Raw genomic sequence first — 26,025 nt, 5'->3', positions numbered from 1 at the left:
ACACACAGAAAGTGAGTTTATGATGAGATGCATGCATGTGCAACACCAAGCTGCAAACTAAATATACACAAAGTCGACAAAACAGAGACGTCAGACGTCATCGCCGGTTATTAATACACTGATCTCTCGCCACAGCGTGTTTCCCCTGCTGTGTCCTGGTAGCCATTACTGTTGTGGTGTTCATTAATGTCGGTGTAGTAAGAACAGAGAGGCCAGGGCCGGGCCAAAGCGGGCCAGATGTAGCCAGATGTAGCCAGATGTAGTGGGTTACAGAGTTCTCCTCCGACGGGGGGCTGGAGGGGGGGGGGGGGGGGGACACAGCTGGCTACAACACAAGTCTGGTTCCCCTTTCTAACCCCCTCCTCCTCCTCCTCCTCACCAACAGCATCCATTTCCACATCAAAACCACATCAGACTTCAGAGGATCGCAGGAGGAGGACTGCTTCGCATTTATTATCCAGGTTTTGCAGATCGTCACAGATTCGGCGAGCCTCTTTTAATGAAGTTGGATATTGCCAAGGAGAAGTCACAGAGAGAGAGAGAGAGAGGGGTAAGGGTGGGGGTGGGGGGTAAGTTGGCAGTTAATGGACTACACCTTGTCTGCTGCTGTGATCTCTCCTCTCCTATAAGTGTTTTTTTTTTTTTTTTTCATAAAGTGCCCTCATGGAAAACGGTTCAATGAAAGTGCAAAAAAAGAAAAGAAAAGAAAAAAAAGAGCCTCCAAACAGACGCTTCGAACTAGTTAAATCCACGGACAATGACTTCTCAATGGGATTTTTTACACTCCTTCTTTTCATTTCATGCGTTTGTCATAGGGGTTATAGCCCCGGATAACCAGGCCATAAACCAAGACCTCATTCAAGTCCCAAAAATAGCCTCTATCACCGCCATTCTTCCTGTGAAAACCCTCCGCTGCACCACCTCCTGAGTTCACTACCACAGTAGCCACAGACCCACAAGACTCCCTGCCAAAGTTGCTGGGTAGCACCTATAAAACATGGCCCCATCTCATTCTAGTGCGGCCCCTATTATTTAGCTCTGTAATGGAAAGAGTCTAATCTAGTGGAGCCAGTGGTGGGCTTTAACACTCTGCCAAAAAACCCCTCTGTTTGAAGTTGCTTGTCACAAAAATGGAAGGCATAAAAGTTTTTTTATTTCTTTTTTTTTTTTTTGCCACAAAGCTGCTCTCTGGTTATAAATTTAAAGTGAGTGAGTTTGGAAAAATCAATCGGGGGAAAAAAGCAGATAAAACATCCCACCTCTGTAGGATTCGTCATGGTGACAGAGATGATATCTGACACAACAGCACGTACGGAACAAGAGTCTGTTTTTGGCTCGGCCGCTGGACAAGGATGGAGCGAGGTGGGATGAGCTTTGAGTTTAGCTTGGCCGGCGTTCAGGGAGGGAGTGACGGATGGAGCTGCAGACTTTGAACGCTGACGTAAAGAAGGACGTTCAGGGGAGACAAGCTAAATGTCGACACCGGGGACCTGCCAGCCAACCTGACAAGAGGGCGGAAGGGGTGTCGTGTTCGATTACCTCCCCCCTGGCACCTCTGCACGGTTCCTCCAAGTCATACTCAACATCTGCCAAAAAAAAAAAAAAGAGAGAAAGGCCATATTTCCAAACAAGACTAAAAAGCTTCTCCGTGTTTTTCATAGTTTCACACATACTAACGCACACGTGTGCACACAATCACACACCTCTCCAAACAATAAGATAGACAGGGGTCACGGGGGGTTAAGCAAATAGAAGAGGAAATCTCCCGCATACTCAACACATGCCTCTAAACCCACTCTGACACTAGAGTAAACAAGACTTTTTAGCAGCCAGGAGAAAGCAGGGGGCTGTTGTAAGTGACGGAGGGAGTGAGGGAGTGAGTGAGGGAGGGGCCGAGCCGGGCTGTGGGTGTTCGGTTCAGAGCCCTCCGATGGTGCACAATTAGCACGTCTGGGATCGATCCATCTTCAATTAAAAACCGAGCTGCAAATTAGAGATTGCAGGAAGGATTGTGAAAGACAAGAGCGACGGCAGAGGGGAGGTGAAAACCAAAAAAAAAACCCCAAAAAATGAAGACGTAAAAGACAGAAGAGTGGAAAACAGAGTGAGTCAGGGTGGGACAAAGACTGTTTTTATGATGCCGCGGTGCAGATTGTTAACCCAGGCTCTAATTTTCTCCTTCTTCTCCCTTTGTGCACACAGCAACACTTGGCTTCTTCCACATCTCCCATGTTATAGTTATAGACACAGCTGACAAAGCCCAGGTTTGTAAAAATTAACAGCGAGCGTCTTCTGCTGCCAGGTGTGCCAAACACACACAGACACACACACACACACTTGTCTCATTCCTGAGGAGCTCTGTGGTGCAGCTGCTGCGTGCAGCAAACAAACAACCGTTGTAGAAGAAAATGCGTCTCACTAATGTCTTGTGTCTCCTGTGTGAGTTAAAAAAAAGAAACCCATCACATCTCCATATGGGTTTCCTCATCGCACGCCAGCCTTTGATAAACCAGAGGATCTACGGTTTGTGATAGAGGAGACATGATGGCTCACTGTAGCTAATGGCCGTGCGAGCCCCGGCCGCGCATGCATGGGGGTGTTTTAAAGCTCTCTTGCTCTCTGGCTCTTTTGTTTAGCCTGTAAATGGATGGTAAAATGATCTGTTAGTTAGATGATGCCCTGATAAACACAAGCGGTGAGAAAACATGCATTAATCTGGGCTCCTACCCACATCATTCCTGCTCTCTTTCTTTTCATACCCATACTTCTCCCCAGATGCAGTTACAGTACCAACCAAAGGGAGCAATTTTCATCAGCAGAGCAGCCGCAGCATTTTAAGATGAATTCAATGTGGACGCGCACACACACTGACACACACACTCACACACATACAGTATATAAACATGCACACAGGCTCCTTTGTTCCCTCAGCGGTGGGACCGGTGTCATTGTGGTGATGCCATTCTCACCCACTCATCACCGTGCTGCAGATATCGCCCACTGAATGTGTGAGCTTACAGTGTGTGTGTGTGTGTGTGTGTGTGTGTGTTTATAGTGCACATGTCATGTCTGTCAATTCCCTAACCCCTCTTATCTTCACAATGGGTTTCCCGGGCCTCTAAAAAGCAGTAATCAATTTGCGGTGTAGCGTTATGTAAGCCGTGCGGCCATGCTGGCTCGCCTCCTGTCCGCGTACTGTAGCTCTCTCTCTCTCCCATACAGGGATGATTTCCACCTTTCATGCGGCTCCAACTACAACATTTAGATTCATGCAGCAGCGATGGACCTGGACCTGCATGCATGGACCTCACAGAGTTCCTGCCCCCCGCACATAAAAGCCACCTTAAACTCACTACACATGAGAAGCCAGATAGATAGCTAGCACCTCAAAGAAAAGGTGAACCGTGAAGAAAAAAAGAAGACGAAGAGATGGGTTGTCGCTGCTGCTGAACACACCTGTTTTCGATCGTCCTGTTTGTGCTCAGGTTAGCTGGTATCTGAGGAATGTAAATTACATGTGGTTTGGTTTGGGCTGAAGCTCTGTCAGTGCTGTTGCAGCAGGGGATCGAGTGCAACCATTAGACCCTCTGCTCCACCGCCTCCCCTGCCTCTCTCAGAGGTCCTGTGATTACAGGGTCCAGGGAAGATGATGAGGTCTGACTTGAATAAATAAAGGTCACGGGACGAGGAGAGGCAGCGATGTGACCTGGCCCGCTAATATAAATAAAAAGAAGACCAAGAAGAAGAAGACAAAGCAGCGCAAGATCAAAAGCTCCCTGCTCTGTTTTCTGTTTATTCTGAACAGACATGATTATTCCAACAGTGATGCCTCATCTCTCTCTCTTTTTTTTTTTTTTTTTTTTTTACAGTTGAATCATAACAAGGCTCCAGGCAAGTAAAGCTGGAGCCGTTGTGTGAAGCAGCAGTTTTGCAGATGGTCGTTTTTGTTTTGTTTTTTGTCGCCCAGTTTTGAGGGGATGAACGTTACTGTATATTATGTCAGTTGACTGTACACCCTTCATGCTCGAACTCTTTCCTCGAGCAGCCAGCGAGGACGCAGCTGTTGCTGCTGAGATTTTTATTTTTTTATTTTTTATTTTTTCACTGTATTTCTGAACACTGTCCAACTTACTCCTGACTGAGCGCTGCACTGCTGCTGTTTGGAAGAGACTTTTACATTCTGCCCCCTCGGTTCTTGATGAGTTATTTCCTATTGTGAGTTTCCTCCGAGCGACACGAAAATCTAATTTGAGTAAATCAGTGGCATTTCATCAAAGAGAAGAAGTAGGGGAGTGAGAGAGGGGGGGTGTCTGTCTCAGCCCGTTGCTGAGAGCAGCTGTATTATGTTTGATTTTTATTTACTCAACCAGGATGTAGGTAAAAGGACTCTGACTGTGCGTCTGATTACTGTAGTTTACAGATGACACAATAAATGATTTTCACCATCACTTACACTTATATTTCTTCTTTATTGTTCTCCTTTGTCTATTTTTGATGCTATAAAATATCCCAATTGTAGTGATAAATGCTATATTATTTGGGATTTTATGCCTTTAATCAACAGGACAGCTGTAGAGAGACAAGAAATGGGGAGACAGAGAGAGGGGGTATGACATGCAGCAAAGGCCCACCAGTGGAATCGAACAACCCACTGGGCTAAATGACGCCCAAAGAGAGAATTCAATCTGTTATAGTGATGTTTTATTTTTAGATATACATGTGTTAATCTATAAGAAAATGTATTTGTGGTTTTAAGAACCAAAGACAATCTGATTTCACTCTGGAGCCAATCAGAAGAGAGGAGGTTCAGAGTCTCTCTTTTGATTGGCTGACTGTTTTCTGAGTGATTGAATAAAAATATCACAGATTTCAGGTAAAACACTAAAATAAACTTGTCCTGCACAGTTGTCTGGGTCAGGGAGGGCGGTGACTGCTTTGTTGTGACATCACAAAGTTAAGGAAGTCCATGACGGCTCATTTTTAAGGCTTTCTGAATACAGACTGTGCGTATTTCTCTGTGGACTGAGGCTTTCACAGGATTAATGTAGGACCTAGACTTGATCTATAATATATAAAAAAAACACATGATCATTTAAATCTTAACAATATGGGACCTTTAAGGAAATACAGTACCTAAATGCTTCAATACTGTTGTCGTCGGCCTGTTTGGATCTGTTCTCTACCATCCAACCACAGAGGCCAAGGGTCACGTCAGCCTTGGGAATCCTGAGCTTTATAGGCAGCTTTGAGGCCCCTCCTCAGTAATTGTTCCCCTCAGAAATGGAACAACATGGTTACTGGAAGTCGGGCTTAAGTTGATCAAATGTCTGAGTGAGGCTTAGAGCCATGTGTTGTGATTAAATGTAACTGAAGCAGTAGAGCGGTGGTGGGTCCTGTTCTGACCACCAGCTACAGGCAGTGCAGAGAAAGGTGGTAAAAACCCAAAGGTACAATTATAAAGTGTATGTTAAATTGTGAGTAACTTGCTCTTCTTGTTTGCAGGCAGTGGCAGATTAACACTCCCCATGTGTGGAGCACAAACACGCACGCATCTGCATCCAATGAATCTCCAGCGCGCTCATTTGGGGAGAGTGGCAAACACATCAGTAAGAAAAAAAAAAAAAAAAAAGGCCCCAGCATGTTTTGTTTTGTCTATCTTTGTAAACTATAGATGGAGGCATCGGCCTTGTCCCTCAGCATTCCTCAGTGTGTTTAGATTTGTTTTTACACTTCTTCACATCGAGACACTTTGCCCTGTGATGTGCACATTCAAAATCGCATCAGTTTGCGGTTTTGTATTAACATCTTTCTTTTTCTAATGATCCTGGCAGAGAGCGGGTCAGAGGACACATTTCAACTGTATCAAATCATAAAAGGTCGTCAGATAAACCGCCAACAGGCCGCACTTTCCACGGGTACAATGTTTAACCACCTACGTCTCCAGTTCCTGATCTGGACCGGTGAAAGCGATCCCCTTTTTTCACTGCGGTTTGTGTTGCGGCTGTGGGAAGAAGAGCGGCAGTGCTGGGAACCAGATGGCTCCGGTAGAAAAAGAAGAAAAAAAAAGACAGGGGGGCATCCCACTGGCCTCCCTGAGAAGGTTTGGGGGGCGGGGGGGATCCATTACGGAGGATCTATTGAAGGCCAGCAGATTCTGTTTCATGGCATCGGCCGAGTGTGACCACACCTCTGGCGGCGTTTGGTCAAGGAGGCCGGTGCCGCCGAGCCGGCCCGTTTTGTGTTCACCTCGGGGAGCTGTATTCACCTTCACTACAGGACAGACAACTAAATCAGGGCCTCTCGGCGACTTATTGGGTTTCATCCCCCTCAGTTCGAGGCTCTTTTCAAAGGGCCTCGCAGTTGCAATGGGATATCGCTGGCTCCGCAGCGTGAGGGACAAAGGTTTTTTTGTGACTGGGATGTTCCTGTGCGGGACTATACGGGACTGTTTAAGCTCAGTTGGCTGTCCCTGAGGTATCACGGCTTGACTTAATGGACGTTTATCTCCATATTCTTTCAGAAACGACCACACTGCGACGTGTTGATCAACCTGATCTGTGATCCGTGGACCCATCTCTCTCTCTCTCTCACTCTCTGTCTGTCACGGCATCTTAGCTCTCGCTGGCTTTGTTCCTTTTTGTTTGCTGTCCACTTAGCTACGTCTGCTCAACCTTCGCTTGTCCAAATGTTTGCTCTGTCCACTTAGCCATGTCCACTTGCTTCTCTTTGTCAAATCAGTTCCTCCTTTGTCTGTGGGCGTTTCCTGCAAGAGAGGAGGAAAGGCGACAATTTGCCTCTTCGGCCACAAAACTGCTGCAGCTGGACACAAACCAGACCCCGGGGCTCAGCAGCAAAATTACTCTCCATTTATTTAAAGTGGTTGCCATTACTCTACCGCAGTGGAGCACAGACCTCAGTGGCCCTGGCCCAACCATAACTGCTGTATAAAAAGAACTAAAGTTCGCCGGACAGGTCATGTCTCACACAGTAGCAATTCAATATCCTCCCGTTATGTTGTTGGTTACGCTTCTCAAAACTCAGAATTGCATGTGACACCACAAAAATACATGGTTGCTTTGAAACTAAGGCTGTGGAGATTTTTTTTTTTTCTTCGCAAAAACACCCCAACCAATCACTGTTTGGACCATGTTACATGTTTGACTCAAAGAAAGAATAACAGCTAATTTACCTTAATCATACTATGTAAGAAAAGCTTTATTAATAGTAGAAACACAGAGACAGGAAGCTAGACTGGTTTTTGGGCTTTAACCAAAAACAAAATCAAGCCATAGTCTAATCGCTTTTTTGTTTTTTCTCGTTCCTGTTCTCCTTGAAATGCAGAAACAATACACCAGCCAATGAGTGCTGTGTTTTGGAAATAGCAAAGCTGCACTTCCTTTTTTTTTTTTTTTTTTTTAAATCAACACGCCCAGAGCTGATAACGCTCTGTTTTGATTTCACGTCATTATATAAATTATATAAAACATTTTCATGCACCAAGCCGCCTCCTCCCCTTAGGCCTCTGAACTTCCTCTAAAACTCCATTCTCGGCGAATTAAATTGAGTTCAGATAATGAAAACAATTGTTTGTTTGAGAGTTAATAGAATTCATAGAGGAACATAAGGTTCTATGGTATTTCATTACTGTTCTCCGAGTATTTGATTTATCCCCCCCACCCGCTTTGCCCCGCAGTGTGTTCGAGTTGATGGGCTCCGACTGCTGCGGAGAGAGCGCCAGAATGTCATTGTCATTGACTGGAGTGGGTCTCCCTCATGCATAAGCAAATGTCAAGGTACACGGAGAGGCCAGGGAGCGTGGCGACAGTGGGGAAAAGACGGGACGAGGACGAGGACGAGGAGAGAGACTGAAACTTTGGGGGGAAACAGTCTGAGGTGAAAAGAAAACAGAAAAAAGTTGTGAAAGAATGAGTAAAGAGCTCCATCCAAAACCAACATGTCACAGCTCATTCATAAGTATAACTGTGACTCGTCTTGACTGACCCTTTGAGCAAAACAAAACCTCACAAACCGCTATTCTGGCCACATGAGTGCACGCTCCTACCTAAACATTGTTTATCTCTTTCGAGCCTGACAGTTGTGTACAGCCTGCAGCGCCTTGACAGCTTAATTCCATGTTGCCTTACAGGACCGCCTCCGTAGATCAGGGACCGGAGTGACACCACGCTCAGCCCAGCGCCACTTTGTGTTCAGGGAGGAGGACGCCCCCCTTTTTTTTTTCTGCAGCAGCTCTGCAACTTTTACATGACTATCACATCCGTCACGCCTCGTCACTTCTGCAAAAAAGGGGGAGCGACCTAATGCACGTCCGCCGCTGCTACTGCTGCTACCATCACAGGCCCCGACGCCGATGTGGCCCGCGCCTGCTTTGCATGCTGGGTCGGCCCCGGCCAACCGACCGAGCAGGTGGTGATTTGCACAAGGTGAGAGAATATATGAAAGAGCTGCAGTCGGCAACGGAAGTTTGAGACGCGTACAGAGAGAGAGAGAAAGAGAGAGAGAGGTGCTTTGATCAAACAATTGCGAGCCTTTGAACACGACAGGACGAGAATCACAGTGGCATGATAATAAGCATGATTGTGTTTATAATAACTAGGTCTGTTTCTCCGTCTTAGCGGTTGGTGGTTTTATGGGCGGTCCAACCCTTTTGGCATGGAAGTGCAAGGGCGTCGCCCGCAGCTTGACCTTCGCAGGACACCACCCAGAGGTCAACAGGAAGTAAACAGTCAGCACAGCGCGGCGGCGATGACACAGAGCCGGGCATCCACTTCTGACCGAGAGCGGGGGGGTTTTTTTGCGTGTTTTTTTTTTTTCCCTCTCCCTCTCCCTCTTCTCTTCTCCTGTTACCTGCAGCGAGTCAGGTTCAACTTACATTCAGTAAATGAGGGAATTCTTCAAAAACCTCGGCCTGTCGTCACAAGTCAAGACACGCTGAGTATCATGAGTGTTGGGATATGCAAAAAGGATACTACTCTGTTCTATTTTCTCCCCGTTTCAGACGTACAACTCTCCATATCTGGCTTCTTTCTTAGTCTCTTCACTGCTGTAGCAGGTTGCTGGCTAATAACTGGTGTCACTGTGTCTCTGTCTCTCACCGTAGTGTCAATAAAGCACCGTACAAATGTGCAACAACATCTGGGTGATGCTCAGAGGAAGAGCCTCCTGCTAAACTGTCATTACGCTCAGTTTTTCCATGTGTGGACGAGCATTTTACGTGATATTTATAGGAACGGCTGGACGAAACTTTTGGAGAAGTTAAAGGGATACTTCAACATTTGGCCCATTGCCATAATCCCTATAGTCTTAGCAGTAGGTTTGTTACCTTTAATTGTCAGTGAAAGCTATTTTTAGAAGCCGCAAGCTGCTCAGAGCTACGCTACGGAGGTCACAACTTGTCCACCAGAGCGTTTTGGAGTTGTTGGATTGTGTATTTGATGAGTTTGATGAGGGAAACCAAGAAATCCCATTAGCCTCCGTAGCGTAGCTAATTATAGCTTGCACCAACAATTAAAGGAAACGAACCTACTGCTATGACTATAGGGATTATGGCAATGGGCCAATTTCCCAAAATGTTGAACTATCCCTTTAAAGCAGTAATGCTGTTAGCCGTGTAGCTACAGCTGTACAGTATGTGTTTCATTAGACATCAGAGCGAACCAGCATCTCCGCAGTAAAAAAAAACACCAACAGCCTGATCTCTCGTCATCGGCCACCTCACTTTCCCAGTTCCCGGTTGAAGTCGACATGCGTGGTTGGTTTTTGTTAGTGTGTCCTGTTGTCTTGCTCAGCTTAACCTCCTCTGGCATTCCTCTGAAGATTTATGAGGGCTCCATATGGGCTCGGCGTGCACCTGATTATGCGCGAACACAACACAAAGAGGACACAGGCTCGCCGGATTTTTACTGTGACGACGACCAGTGGATACCAACTGACTGGGCCCTCCTATTGGGTTGAACATGACATTTAAAGAAGCATAAAGTTTTTTAAGGGAGATTAGTCCATTCATCAGTTTACACATTACTACACGATGAGTGATGAGGGAGGAGATAGTGGAAGCAGTCGGCCATGTGTCCCCAGCTCCAAGTGATTGATACAAACACTTCTACATGCCCTTCAGTGAAAGGCGAGGGACTCACTTTATCTCTAAAGTCAGAAAAGAGAAAAAAAAGAAAAAAAGTAGAAGCACAGCGTCTCCAAAACTTTACTTTAGTTTCCTCTTGGCCAGAGTTTAATCTATTTATGCAAATTGTTTTGGTGTGACATGCCAGAGGTATGAAGACGCCGGCCAAAGCTCATCCCACTACAATGGTAATAAATGTCACATGGCATTAGGTCCTCAAAGGGCCAAAAACATAAATTTTAAAAACTCTGAGCCTCAGCCTCTCTTACATAATAAAAAGATGATGTTACTCATGATAACCCCTCAGACTAATCCACATCTTGTGAACTGCTCCTCTCTCTCTCTCAGTTCACAAAAAGGCCGCACGGTTAACCATTTCATTTATTACACAACACCTCTGGCGCACTTTATGACTGACACGGCTACGACTAATACCAGGAAATGGACGGTTCACACTGAAACCCTGTGTCCATTTCAGTAGCTACTTATGAATCATATGCAAATTAAAGTAAAAATACATCCACAATGTTTGAATAGAAAGTATAAGGTACAGTTTTCATCAATGTATGTGAAATCATCAAACATTTAAATGATGAATGCTAAGAGTCGACTGGAAAAAAGCAAAAAAGGTTTTCTTGCACTGGCGGGCAGTGAACAAAACCACATTATAATTCTTTCCCACATGACATTTAACCATTGCATTAATTATTAATGCTCAATTATTGTTTCTGATTAACAGGCCTGAGCCCTGACCACTCACTCTGACCTTTTGAGTGCAGGGTTTTTAACGACTTCTGCACTACATTAACATATGTTTAAGAGCAATATCTAAACTTTATATTCTACAACTTTAATAACAGTCATTTTAAAATAAGGTTGATTTTTGTTTACAGACATGTTAAGTGAAGTTTGAATTACTGTGAGAAATTATAAGTCAAAGAGCCTTGATTCAACTTAAACCTAAACGCAGGGAGAAGCCTATAACTCCCACTGGTTCCTACAGTCACATCCTTAACAGTTACTTAGATGTGTATCTCACACACACACACACAGACACACACACAGCACAGACACACACCAATCTACCCCAGTGGTTTTGTCTGAACTTGTGTCTGCTACACAGAAGCTCACCAAGGGAGGAGAGGTTTCCATCTCCATCTCTGAACCGGAAAAGCGGGGGGGACCACAGAGCCCACATCTGAGACGCAGACCCCATGCGCCCTCTTCCCATAATGCCACTGCGACACTCCCCACAATCAGCACAGAGAGGGTTTTTTTTTTTTTTACCCGCCGCACACCAAAAAGCCCTTATGTTAAACTCTTTAAGAAGCCGCTGTCTCTCCTCAAACCAACACTCCATCGTGATCACCTCTGCCAACACAAGCTCGTGTTTCTTCAAACGGCTGAAGACGGTCTGTTATTATCTTCCCAGGCAGACGATTCAGAGTATCTCTCTCCCTCTCTCTCTTTCTCTCAAACACACACACACACACGCACACACACACACACACACACACACACACACACACACACACACACACACACACATGCACACACTCAAACTCAGACACTTACACTCACAAAGAGCTCTCTGTCTCTGGGGTTACAAAGGCTGAGGGAACCCAATCATAAACTGCACTGTATGGACTGTGTTTACAAGTGAAGAGTGGATCAGGTTGAGCCAGATATGGTGACAGGGGATTGGGAGGAGGAGGAGGGGGGGTGAGATAGATGGATGTGAGACCTCTTGGTTTGACACTTGACGTGGCCCCTTTAAAATTAAAACCCGGAGCAGGAAGGGTTTAGAGGTTTATAGCGGCTGCAGATGGTTACAGCTGCCTCACATGTGAACTCTACCCCGAACACAAGACGTGCAGCAGCGCTGAAATTATTGGCCGATGATGAAACCGGCTGAGTGACAGAAAATTAACCATCCATACCTAAGGTGAACATGTTTGACATTTGTTGTTGTTAAAATTCCTGAAAATGAGTTTTGCTGCTTTCTATGTTGAACATCTTTGGCTCGGTCAAAAACACGTAATCTTGAATCAACTCTGGACCTCAGATGTTTTGGCCGCCGCTGATGGAGGTCTAGAAAGAAAAGCAATGTTATCGCCTCCTTTTCTATGAAAAGTGGGCAAACTCCATCTGCCGATAAAGACTGTGTGTGTGTGTGTGATACGATCAAAAGCTCCAGACGACCTGCTAAATGGACCGTGTGCTGAGGTCGTTTTCTCAGCTGCGGTTTCTGAGGACAAGATCAGTTCAGACTGCAACAGACGACATTTATACCCACTCACTGACAGACGCTTTTATCCAAAGCGATGTACAGGTGAGGGACGTCTCTAAAGGAGACATGAGTGTAAAAAGATCACAGCCAAAAAGACCGGGGGAAGAAATTCAACGCAATTATGTAGTAAACACTAGTTAAAGGGATAGTTCAACATTTTGGCAAACTGGCCCATTGCCATAATCCCTATAGTCATAGCAGTAGGTTTGTTACCTTTAATTGTCGGTGCAAGCTATTTTTAGAACGGCGGAGCAGAGCCGCGAGCTGCTCAGAGCTACGCTACGGAGGCTAATGGGATTTCTTGGTTTCCCTCATCAAACTCGTCAAATACACAATCCAACAACTCCAAAACGCTCTGGTGGACAAGTTGTGACCTGCACATTCACCACGCTATGAGATAATAACGGAACATTACGAGACGGAGTTGTTTTTGAGGTAAATGCAGAGACTGCTTGCCGAATAGCTGCCCCCAACGGGAACGTCCATCAGCGGTTTCGCATGAATTGACCTCGAAAACAACTCTGTCTCGTAACGTTACGTGCACACATGCAGGTGAATCCAGAAGCAGAGACACCCACACAGGAATGCAACTCCAGACACCTGGACTCGCATATGTGCAAAGGTTGTGAAGCATCTGGCATCTTCTCTGCTGCTACAGGTGAGTATGTACAGTACTGTATATATACAGGATGTGTACAACCGCACAGCCCCTGCACTCTGACTTGAACTCAAGCCAAACACCTGAAGATAACAAATCCCACAGACTGCTATCAATCACACGTCAACCTTGCGAACGCAGAAGCTACATGACTGATGCCAGAACCAAAAAAAGAAAAAAAAAAAGAAAAACACAGTTAAGTCCAAACCTCTGTGAGAGCTACTGTTCAGGATCTGAACCTAAACGTTCGTCTCGTCTGCTGCTGCTGCACCCGGTTCCGTCTGACAAAGCCCAGGCCGACACCGTGCTCTGCTGGACAGCGATCAGACAGGGAGCAGGAAATAAGGGCGGGTTGCCAGATGAAACTGAGGGTTGCCAGTTTGTGCAGCAGCTTATATGCATGTCAGGCTACAAAGGGGAAAAAAAATCCCAAGACATGCTGTCATTCATCCACCCATTACTCGATTTAGTGCCTTTAAGGAGTGGTGAATGGGAGTAAAGAGCTCCAAATACCTCCAGTCCGGTCCATAAATAATCTCAGCGCTTCGCCTGCGGCAAGTCAGTTCGATAAGGTACTGTACCTCACTGCTCAGAAATCGGCCTTTGCAGATCTTCCCAGTGTGGCCTGTCTTCCTTACAAGTTATTTCATGCATGTCTAGTTATAACTACAGGCTCAGCAAAGACTGCAGATGAAAAGAAAGCCCATGAGGCACACCTCCTCAGATCAGTCCGGGACTCACTTGGTTGAGCGAGGGCCTGATACCAACCTGATGTTTTCTTCAACTTCTTCTTCTTCTTCTCTGTTTCTGACAGCTCTGTCTTCTCTGATCACATAATGAGCGCGCATTCCATATTGCCAAAATGTCACAGCGTGCCCTTTTCAAGCCCCAGCTCGACACAAACTAAAGCAAACTCGCTTTTGCTTAAGGAGCTAAAAGAAAGAAGCGATACACAAAGTTTCAAGGCTCGGTTTTCATGTTGCACTTATTTGTGGCTACAGAAGCAGGGATCAGATCGGCTGGTGCCCCCCTCTTGCAATCCTGTGTCAGAGAGTTGCGTGTGCGACTATATATATATGTGAGCGGTTAAACAAGAGTGATTTTTTACATTTTCAGAGTCTTTTCATTTGAATAATTTCCACGCAGCTGAAGATGTGAAGCTCAGAGGGCAATAGTTTGAGATTTTTGGGGGAGAATATGCTTATCCGCTTTCCTGGCAGTGGTTCAGATGAATAGATTCATATCCGTCCATTAAATATGAAGCTACAGTACAGTCAGTAGCCAGTTAGCTTTGATTAGGCAGAAATACTGCTCAGCTCAGGGCTCTGATGGACTATTGCAATTTCTTTTAACACAGTGATTTAAGTGTAGATGAATCAAATAGGATATAATGTGTTAATTAAGTGAGCTGTAGCGATGGAGGAGGAGGATTTTGTAACCTCTGGACAGAGAGCCAGGTTAGGTGTTTCCCCCCTGTACGAGCCTTAATCATCCCCCGACCCCAGGTGGAGAACCGCTAGGATAGATTATAGGTTATCCATGCATGTACTAACAGGAAAACAGCTTGCTCATCCTGCCGGTGAATTCAAAAAGCATCGCTTTAAAAGGTGAGAGCAACACTCTGGCAGCTTCATGGAAAAGCTGCCTCGAAGAACAAACAGAACGCATCATTTAAATCAACAAAAAACACATATTATGTATGTGGATGCACGGTGCGGTGTGGGTCTCTCTCACCACTGGCTTCACCGCCGGCCCACATCACACAGCGTTGTTTACAGATGCCAAGGACAGCGAGAACAAAATAACCCCCCCCCCACCCCCCTTTCTCCTTTGCTTTGCTGATTAACCAGCTCAAGCTTGTTCGCGACTGCAACACGATTAGCTACGTTATTACCGGCTTACAGAGCGACTCAATTACGCCTCATCTTGACAGCTCTGACAGCGCTCAGCTTCCACTTGTGTGTACATTTGTGTGAAGGGGCCTAAGCAGCTGCCAAGTGAGCAAAGACAGGCCGCAGTCAGACACAACAGCATGTGGGAGTCTCGATGGGTTTCTCTATAAAGCCCTCTGAGTTCAGGTGGACGAGGAATCATACGCATTAAGGATAAGAGGCTGCGGTTAGCCAACACTCAATACTGAGAGTATGAAGTGTGCTGTGTGGAATAAGAGCCCATTCTGGTATGATATGTTGCATAAAGGCACTTAGCAACACATAATCTTTAAAGGTCCCATGTTGGATAAAGTGGGATCTTCATTTTGTTTGATTATAAAGCAGCTCTAGGTTCTATTTTTAATACTGAGGAAGTATGAAAGCCTCAGCCCACAGAGAAACATAAGCTGTGTTCAGAAACTGAGCTTTTAAAAACCAGCCGTTAGGACTTCCTGTAACTTTGTGATGTCACAACAAAGCTGTCACCAAGCCCCGCCCACCTGGACCCACCAGGATTTGGTTTCTCTGAGTGTTTTCCACTGAAATCTGATATCTATTTATCAGGTGCAGTCAGAAAACAGTCTGCCAATCAAAGGAAAGACTCAGAGCCTCCTCTCTTCTGATTGGCGGAAACCGCCCTGTTGTTAGTAGAGCACCAGAAAGTACCCTGAAAGAGGAGATGTAAAACTACACCGAGATGTTTTTTTGGCTCTGAACAGCATAAATACACCAACATTTCAAATAAAACACAGGATAAGTATAAATATGGGACCTTGTGTGTGAATATCACTGAAAGCAAGACCAAAAAGAAACTCACACACACCTCTGCTGTTAATATGACTCTGCTTGATGCAATGCTGCAGTCCACCAGGACAGTGAAAGCACTCCGGCGTAATTGTTTTCGACACTGTGCCACAAACTCAACGGTGGCTTCGCTTTTCTGCTGAGCATTAATTAATGAGCCGCAGCGTGACCCAGCTGTAGCAGTTGAAGGGAAACTCGGCCGTTTAAGAATTCAAATTGGCACATGCACTGATTTTTTCTTTTTTTTTGTACTCTTTAATAACATCTCAGAGATGCCCTGACGTCTCTTTCCCGAAATCTCTCTCTCTCCCTCTTTCAACGATGCAAAGCCACCAGAACAACATGATGAGGCGATGTTCAAGCAGCACACTTCATCATCATATCCACATGAGCTGCTTCACTGTGTCCACTTTCCCACAGCCTGCCCTGAGGTTTGTACACTTCCCAGCATCACAACTTCATCTTCCCTTTGACAGATTTGTCCTGTTCAACATTCAGTTTTGTGTTTTCACTCTGTGGGGGCTTCCATGGCGACAATCCACGCACATATGGCCACTTTTTTTTTTACTGTTAAACTATGTGATGGTTCCAGATGTTTAGAAAAATGCACCCCTGAACAATAACAACAACAACAACGGCAGGTTCAGTGACAACCGTGTGAGTGCACTTGGATTTTTCTTTGCAAAGTCCAAACATATTAGGAGCATCGGACCAAAACAAAGCAAATTGAGCATGAACCAGTCATCCCCTGCATTTACAGCAGAGAGACTGAGATGATTGTTTTTACTGTACAGTAAATATGGCCCAGCTGACTTTAACTAAACTCTGCCTTTTTTTCCCCTCTCTCTCTCTCTCTCTCTCTTTTCTCCCCAGTGTTATGAGGGGGAGTACCATTGCTTTAAATACTTTGTTAATACATAGGTACACATGGGAGTACTTACGCACTAGCCCAGATGGTGGACCCTCTAATTTGAAATGCAAGGCTATAATTAAGAGACAAAAAAATTAAAAAGGAAAGCATGAGGATTTGCTGCTTCGACATGAAACGCAGCGCAAATTACAGCAAAAGCAGAAGCTCGGTTTGTGTGGTCATCATTATTAGATATTCACATTAAAAACAAAATATTCTCCAGCTTTGAACGGGGGCTCTGTAACTTTGAAGTTGTGCAGAATAGACGCAGGCACAGTAGTATACCATTGCGTATTAGTCTCAACTTGATGATGGCGAATTAAACGGATGATATCAGATGGCCGAGCTGCGGGTTTTCAAGTTTATTTCAGGGTAGGGGGGTAGGGGGTAGTTACTGGTGTAAAGAGCCGATGATGCAACGCAAACAACTGTGCATAATTTTTCGATGGAGATTAAAAGATAATACGCATGTAAAATAGGATAAATCAAACATGTAGGAAGGAGTGCGGCTGCTGAGCTGAGAGCAGCGGATGCAGAGCAGGTAAACACAGCAGAAGCAGCGCAGGATGCGTTTTGGAGAATCTAGTGCGTAAAAGCCACAAAATAAAAGATTCCTTTCCCACTTCTTAGATATAGAGTCACAATGTTACTGTTACTGTAAAACAGTCTCATAACAACAAGTCTTTCCCACATATAGGCTGCACAACGGACCCGCATCTGGCTCGTTGCTCCCGCGGGACTCTGCAGGTCTGAGGACATCTTTGGACACGATTTGGATCAGATGTGTTTACCGTGTAGGTGTGGAGGCAACAGTGAAATATCTGATCGGACCAGCGTCTCTGCTCACAGCACACCATGCACGCTCCTCTCTGTTTCTCTAAACTGACTAACATACACAACCAGTCCCCTCTTTCTTTCTAGTGAGTTTTTTGCTTGTTTAGTTTCACTCACAGTTTTAGAGTCAGCGTGTGCTGTAGTAGTTCGGGAAACGGGATCCGGAACGAGGCGATGAACTATGAATGGAGTTAACGCGACTCCGCTGTTCGACACCAAACAGAAAACAACACTATAACATCAAAATAAAGCTTCTATTGAGTCTGTGTCGTGCAGTTTTCTAATGCGTTAAAAGCTCGTCTGGTCTGGCGCGTAAAGGAGAAACTTTGGGGACGCCGCCGCCGCCGAAGCCGCATATTCATGGGAACACATCTTTAGGGAGGAAAAAAAAGAGAAAAGAAACAAGGCGAGCAGAAAAGTTTGTCTTACCGGTGTCGAATGGGTTTAAAGCTGCGGAGGAAATAAAGCCAGCGAGAAGAAGTGCAGAGGTGACTGTCCAGGAATCCATGGCGTGATTTAAAAGAGTCTCCACCGGCTCTCAGGTGAAGTGCAGCCTGACGGACGGATGCGCAGACCGGCAGCGGCGGCAGCGGCAGCAGCGGTGGTGGTGGTGGTGGTGGTGTTGGTCCGACTGACTGACTGACTGACTGACTGACTGAGTGAATGACGGAGTGACTGTGCTGGTTGTCTGTCTGTCTGTCTGTCTGTGCAGGAGTCGCTCTTGTGGCCCCGCGTTAAAAAGTCCCTGAACTTCAAGGCAGGTCCCGCAACTACAACAACACTGACTGACACACCACCAAAGACGGGACCAGATAGTAGAGAGAAGCAGGGATCCTGTTTCCAACCCATGTGACAGGAAATGGGGGCAATAGATTCAACCTGCAGAAAGGAAAAGAGGAAGGAGGGGAGAGGAGGAGAGAGAGAGAGAGAGAGGAGAGGGAGGAGAGGAGAAGAGAAGAGAGGGTGGCTGGTGGTGCAGTGAGTGAGCAGCAGGTTAGTTCAGGAGACATTTATTTTCTCCCCCCTTCTTTAAAGATAAAACCCGCAGTAATAACCAGATTATAAGTTTCATATCAGGGAAACAATCAAACAGCAGGCAGGGGATACAATAACAAACATGAACGACTGCATTTGAAAGCATCATAAGATCATCATGCTCTCGCTGTTAGTTAGATGCCACAGGAGATCAGAGCTGCCATAAACCATGACAAGTTCACTGTAAACATGCTGGTCTACCAGAGAGGCACAATAAGAGCACTGTCTTGGGTTTCTTTCTTTTTTCTTTTTTTTTTTATGTTGGGGTCTAAATCTAATTGGGGGGTTGGGGTTGTGTGAGGGGGTATCTATTACATTTGGAAACCCCTTGTGGGCTGTTGTGTGTCATAGCTCCACATGATCCTGCAGGAGGGTCCGGCCAACACAACAGCAGGTTAATGAAGGGTTTGGACGAAGAGGCAGGAGGATAGTTACTTCACTTTTAACTTTTTGTTCTTGTTACTGAACCGTGATCACAAAATAAAGAACATTTGATGTGTTCATCACTGACAACTTTTTTTCCCCCCTCACATCTGATAAACAGAATCTGGAGAATCAAAGACTTGTTTCTTGGCGTGAACTTTAGTCGATCATGTCCAAATTGTCTTCCAAACTGAGTTGCAGAAAGAAACACTAGGTAACATGAATTTTTTTTTTTTTTTTACCATGCAATTCATTCATTCATCTTCACTGGTTATTGTCACTGGAGTTGCAGTGGAGGAGCTGGAGCCTCAATCACATACAGACAGACAACCAATCACAATATGGTTAATTTAGAGTCGCCTGTCAACCTAACCTGCATGACTTTGGTCTATTGGAGGAAGCCCAACTCTACACAGAAGGGCCCGATGGGTTCAAACCAGGAGCATCTTGCTGTGAGGCGACAGCACCAACCACTGCACCAACAGATAATCAGACGCTGATTGTAAAGCTGTTGATGTTTCTGCACAAATGTTCTTCCTGAAGTTAACAACAAATCAGCTCTTCATGCACCCAGTGGAAGTCTCTGCCTTCACAATGTCTCCATTAAAGCTTGTTTCTTATCTCTCTCACTGCATAGAAACAGGTGCACAGGGCATGAGTGTGTGTGTGTGTCTGTGTGTGTTTGTGTTTGTGAGTCCACTGTCTCACCTTCAACACAGCTGACCTCATCTTCAGTGTGTGAAACAGCACCCTCTTGTGTTTCACTGCAGGCACCGCACAGCTCTGAGGTTGGGTAGAAGGCGTCCAAGCCAAAAAAGAAAGAAAAAAAGGAAAAAGCAGCCAGTTAAAGCCTAAAAATAGAAAGTCCAGCATGATCTCACCACTCTCTAAGAAGAAGAAGAAGAAGAAGAAAAGCCCAACATTTATTTTGCCAAAACCGACGGGGTTGAGACGGGGTTGCACTGGGAAAGTAATCGAAAGTGATCTCGCATGACGTGTGCCCTTTTTAAGAAATGTAGCTGCGGCCTTCGGATAGTGTCTGGTAGCCTACAGACTCAGATTTATTGTGATTTATATTGAACTTTTCCAGCACTGGTTTTCTCTTCTGAACTGATATTATACGTATTTAACATACAGTGATGATCAGTGATGGAAAATAACATGTAAAGTTTTGCGCTTTAATACTGAACATTTATCTTGTTGCTGCAGCTCGAGATGTTAAATCACAATCAAAGTACTTATCATTATGTAACAATGTTTAAATGAGTCACATACAGTAAAGTTGAGTCACAGTTGTAGTCCCAGAGGAGCTGTACTAAATTATTTAGTTTGATTGGATTTTGGCTTTAGGATGTTTCATCACAGAAAGTGTTTGAACCCTACAGCCAAAACACTCTGATAGATTTTCTGTCACTGTGTCACATGTGGATGAAATTAAAGTAAAAATAAAGGGTTCCTCTTTCTTTTGCAGGGGACACACAGGACGTCCCTGAACCTCACTGGAGGGCTTCAACCAACAATGAATTTGCATTAGAAATTAGTTAATCCAGCAAATATTTTCTCAATGAAGTTCCCAGATCCAGAAGTTGTGTTTTTTAATGCCCATTTAGTGTGAATATAAGTCCAGTTCCCTCATAGCACAATACATATTTATATTCACCTGATTGATCGAATATCTTTTTTTAATTGAAGCTAAACTATTCAAACTGTATCTACTTACCGATATGATATTTGTGTATCCTGGATGTAGTTTACGTGTCTTTTTGCTCGGCTATCTTGTAAATGAGTTCTCTACCTCAATATTTTCCCGAGTCTAAAAAAAGGTTAATGGATGACATGAATGAAAACTCTGTGAATTCAAGTGTTTTGCACAGAGACATCTATGAAGAACATAATGAATACATAATTTATACAGGATATTAAATATGAATCAGAGTAAGAAATTCAAAATCCTAGTACTGTATGAGTATGATGTTACGATTATGAACTTTCTGTTTTAGGACGGTTGAAAATCTTGAGTCTAAAAAGTGGATAACTTAGAAATCTGTCTATTTTTAAAATGCACTGTAACTTGCTGCATGAGTCTGAGTTGTTGAATCCTAATGCAGTCTTCCCAGAACTAAGGTGAACCTCTAGGTAAATGGACTGTCGGGTAATCATGAGACAGAGTTTCATGTTCAAAGGTAGGGATATTCATCTTTTGGATGAAATTTCACATTGCACCTAAAATGCACTATTACCTTTACAGGTGAACTTAATTTGACCTTCTCTAAACTATTGAATGCACATGTCCAACTGTTCAATGTTTCAGTCCAAGGTCCAAGTGTCTGATCCATGAATCGACCACTAAATATTCTGGTTCAGTGGCAGTTTGTATTGAAACCGTCGTCTTCATCATGCTGTTCACATTCTGACATTAAGAGACCAAGATGAACCTACAGTATATAACAATCCATCAACAGTCCATCAACAGGACCTGGACCATGTAGAGGCTTCAGACGATGTTGTCAGAGGGAAGTGTCCACTGAGCTCAGAGTGTCACAGAGCGTCATCGGCTGGTTGGACAGAGACACAGAGAGACTGGAAGAGTCCCAGAAAGACAGAGAAGTGACACATTGATGTGTTTTGTTGTGGTTACACCCACCACTGCTGTTAGCTTTTGTTTCAGTATTTTGTTTGAGATGAAGAAAATACCATTCCAATGCCTTTCTTTCATCATATAACATCACTGTAGCAGGAACTTTTTACATTTTCCATCAATTTCACCCAAAACTCGAATATCGCAAACTTTTTGTGAGTGGTGTTGGTAATTTTGCAAATAAGGTTTTGTAAATGAATAGACACCCTGACCAGCCAACCTTGCAGATTCATTTTTTTGTTGATCAATTATTCAATTACACGACCGATCACTGGAGTTTCTACTTTTACAGAACGATGTATGAATATTGAATACAGAACAACCGACTACTGAGTATTTTTACAGTGAGGTTGAGGCATGAATTTTACTTGATTAAGGTACGTGATCGCATCTTGCAACCAGAGTGGCTTATCAATATTCAATAATGGGCCTGTCGTAGTTCTCTCAGACTGAATAAAAACGACCGTGTCCATATGAAAATGAAGCGGGATTGGATTCCTGTCATTAACTCCTCTGCTATCTGCTAGACTGTGATGCTGTGCAGTTGTGGTGGCGAGACTTCCTTTGTCCTCTTTGTCTGTCTCTTCCTCTCTTTCTCTCTCTCTCTCTCTCTCTCTCTGTGTGTGTGTGTGTGTGTGTGTGTGTGTGTGAGATCACATGTTGGGCTTGTCTGTACACGCTGCCTGGCCACATTCCTTGTGGTCTGCTGGAGTTACTGTAATTCTGCTCTGTCTTTTTTTTTTTTTTTGTTGCTCTCTCCAGATAAAACTTGGCACTTCCTCACATGAAATTCACACTTTATTCGTTTGGCATTTTGCCTTTTTGAGTCGGTTCAATCGTTTTTTTTTTCTTTTCATTATAGGTCGAGAAGATCAGATAACTAATTTCCAAAAGTTCCTCTCAGGACCATGTGTGTATTTCTTTTTCCTTTCTTTAGTATGGGTGGCTGCAGTGAGAGCGGAGAGTGCCGCTGAGCCCCCCTCTCACCTCGACCTGCCTGTTATGCAAGACGGAGGCTGGAGGTCACAGCAAGAATAATCCACTGAGATATATTAGAAAGTACTTTGGCATCCCTGACCTGCCTGCCAATGGGAAGTTATGCATAGTTGAATTAGAAGTTGGCCCAGATGCTTTGAATTCACAAATTCAGGAGCCAAGACTGTGTTGTGTCCTTGTTCTCTCTTGGGTAAACACGAGTGCCTGGCCCTGAATTTTAATGCTACATTTCTCTCCTTTGTGGTCAAAACCATTTCTCCTTGTAGGCTTTTGTTCTTGGCTTTGCGAGAGGATCTGTCATTGTACTGTACCGTGACAAATGCTGGGTTTTTTTTTCTTAACGTCCTTCCAATTCATCTAAGAGAGAGCAGCACCAAATTTAAAGGTTCACTTGACTCAAGTTTGTATTAGAGAAAAGAAAAGAAAAATTCAAATGTATTTCCTCACTTTTTCTCTTTTTGTGTGTTTATTATTCCAGGTTTTTGAGCTATACTGACATTTGTTCTATCACTTCAGTGCGATGAAAGGTGAACAGAAGTTCGTTTGAGGTGCTCACAGCAATGAGAATGGCATTTTACAAACTGAACAGCAGCACGTCGCTGCAGAAACAATGTCCTGCTTATTCAAGATAATCCACAGACCTCACTGTGAGCGGTGTTCATGGGAAATCAATTAATCCTCGTGAGTCATACTTCAACCAAAGACAACAAAGTCCCAGCTTCTCAAATGTTATGATTTGCTGCTTTTCTTTTTTTCTTTTCTCTCCAGGATAATAGTAAACTGAATATATTTGGCTTCTGGGCTCTTGCCTGGACATAATAATCTGAATATTTCACACTGGGCTGCTTGAGGAAAATGGCATTTTTCACAAGTTTCTGACAAAACAGTTACCAGAAAATACTTGGCTGAGTGAAAACGAAAACAACAATGGAAAGATGTCCAAAGAAAACTTGTTCACAGGCCATTGCTCTGTGGATAACCCAGAGAAACCTGGATGTTATTTCTGGAGGGACTGTGGAAAATAAATCAACAGAAACATGGATTTTTTTTCCCAGTAGCAATGCTGGGAAGGCAGCAGCACATAAATAACACAACTATACATAAACCAAACAAATTGCTCGATTGAAATTTAGTGAATCAATCTGTTAAAGTTTGTTAAAACTTTGTCTGTTAAATTTCACACATTTTGAGATTTTCATATACATATTTTTGCGGGTTTGAGAAGCAAAAACTTTGCAGCTCTGGAAAGTAAAGGTTAGTCTCAGGCAATTCTCTCTTCTGATTGGCTGACAGATTTCCAGTGGATTGGATTAAAGAATATAACAGATGTCAGGTAAACAGGCAGAGAAACTAAATCCTGCAAGGTCGGATAATGGGTTGAGGTGGGCGGGGCTAAGAGCAGTAACTGCTTTGTTGTGACATCACAAAGTTACAGGAAGTCCTGACGGCTATTGACTATTTTTAAAGCTTAGTTTCTGAGTACAGGCTGTGTGCATTTCTTTCTGGACTGAACATCTGGTACTTTTATAGTGTTAATATGCTGTAGAACATTGACCTAAAATCTACCTTCATACAATATGTGACCTCTGAAACTAGCATGTTTCCAGGGTTTTGCACCTCTGAGGCTAAATTTAGGAGTTTGGGGAAATGTGTTTTTTATTTTTTTCCTGGTTTCGTGACGTTATGAAAATGGTGAGAATGACTGTGTCTCCCTCTTTGACATCTTCACTGAGTCAGGATTTGCTGTCACAACCGTTTTCCTGCAGTGCCAAAATAATCTCTGCTATCACTTGGCTCGTTACATTAATTAAAAACAAAAGACCCTGGCACACACACATTGACTCACACAAAACTTCTTGTGTCTACCCCCATCGGGGGGGGGGGGACACAGTGAGTCAATGCGATTACTCAACCGAAACATCTGCTTGTTGTCTGAAAGCCTGTGCGGTTCGGCCAACACCCGTCACGCAGCCACATCAGTGTCTATATGATCCACATCATTAGTGGCTGCACACACACAACACAGCACACATTATGGTGTCACCCTCTGACCCCAGCAAAGCTCCACTGAAGTGGGCTCCCCTTGACGGATGACTGCCTCTGGCTTTATCTATACTAGAAACATCTACACCCCTCCCCTTCCCCCCCTCACACACATCACACACACACCAACACACACGCACCTGTGCAGGCCCCTGAGCTTTACCCAGTGTTCAAAGCCAAGATAAAAGCTGAAGTTTACATCCAGCCACCTGCATGTAACCAGCAGCCACTGTAGCAGCGCGGCTCCGACTCCCTCCTCTCTCCCTCTCTCTGACACACACAGCCGTCATCCATCTTCTGCTCGGCCTCCTGGGTCTCTAATTATGCTCCGGGTGGGTGACACCCTCAGGAATGTTTATTGTAACATCACTGGAAAAAAAAAAAAAAAAAAAGCAAGAGAGACAAAAAGAGTCAGAGAAATAATGAAGAACAGTCTCACGAGCAGAGAAAAGATGAGCGACATGTTTTTGTACTGTACAGACTGTACAAGACATTTACTATGATGAAATTACTTTAAATACCTGTATTTAGTTTATTATATCTTAGGTCTTGTGTCATATTTCATATTCTGGTTGTAATACCATTAGGTAGTGGCACAGATCAAATCAAACAGGACAGAAACATGAGCAACGACATGATCAGACAAGTATAGCGGGGCAGTTTACCCAGATTATCTAAACTGTGTTATATAGAGAGGATGAAGATGAAAGTACAATAACCCCTCACTACACCGTACACACAGGTCAAAGTTGAGCCAGACCTTCTGTCAGGGAACTGTGATGGATGTTTAAAAAAAAAAAAAAAACAGCATCTCAGGGTCTAAGTTTACTGTTTACTGCCTTTGTCTCTTCTTACCTACTAACCTGGGGGTTTGTCCAAAACATGTCTGACTCCTCGTGTTTCCTGTCCTATCAGATCCTTTTTTTTTTCACATTCTCAGATCTTAGCTGGCCGTGGTAAATAACTCCTGTTTATTACAAATTATAGCATTGACCAGATCTATGAAAACAATAGCAGTAGTAGTCATAGTAATAAATTGGACTTATCTGTTTATAAGCACAGATGAGCTCATATGGGAATATAATAATAATGCAACCAAGGAGTATCCTTTAAGATGGCAGTCTGATGTCATTACTTTCCATCTGCATTGATTGTTTTGTGCGTCCAGTTTTTAAAAAGTGGGGAAGACGAGGAGTAAACTATCCGTGCAAAATAAGAATGACCGGTGGAGCATGGAGCGCAGTGGCAATCTTTTAAACCACGGCGGACACACTGGTCGTTCATGTTTCTCGAGCCTTGCCCATCAGCCTCAAAGGGCAAAAATA

The 26,025-nt window shown here is 44.2% G+C and overlaps 2 protein-coding genes across 3 annotated transcripts in view; both read right to left on the bottom strand.

Moving 5' to 3' along the window:
• Window positions 1-19,837, bottom strand: part of kremen1 (kringle containing transmembrane protein 1) — a 69,828-nt gene extending 49,991 nt beyond the window's left edge. The window contains exons 1-2 of one of the 2 annotated variants that reach the window (XM_085786232.1): window positions 19,732-19,837; window positions 17,995-18,444 (exon numbers count right to left, since the gene is read on the bottom strand). In XM_085786232.1, the coding sequence (XP_085642358.1) occupies window positions 17,995-18,073 (79 nt within the window). In that variant the 5' untranslated portion in view covers window positions 18,074-18,444; window positions 19,732-19,837. The remainder of the gene's footprint in view (window positions 1-17,994; window positions 18,445-19,731) is intronic. The other variant, XM_085786233.1, reaches the window with a different exon arrangement.
• Window positions 19,838-24,835: 4,998 nt separating this feature from the next.
• Window positions 24,836-26,025, bottom strand: part of susd2 (sushi domain containing 2) — a 36,165-nt gene continuing 34,975 nt past the window's right edge. The window contains exon 14 of the mRNA XM_085786163.1: window positions 24,836-25,069. Within this exon, the coding sequence (XP_085642289.1) occupies window positions 25,018-25,069 (52 nt within the window). The 3' untranslated portion in view covers window positions 24,836-25,017. The remainder of the gene's footprint in view (window positions 25,070-26,025) is intronic.

This window comes from Trachurus japonicus, chromosome 9, assembly GCF_045865225.1.
Source record: "Trachurus japonicus isolate A0001 chromosome 9, Traja_1.0".
Taxonomy (NCBI): domain Eukaryota; kingdom Metazoa; phylum Chordata; class Actinopteri; order Carangiformes; family Carangidae; genus Trachurus; species Trachurus japonicus.
This window is presented reverse-complemented; position numbering and strand designations above follow the sequence as displayed.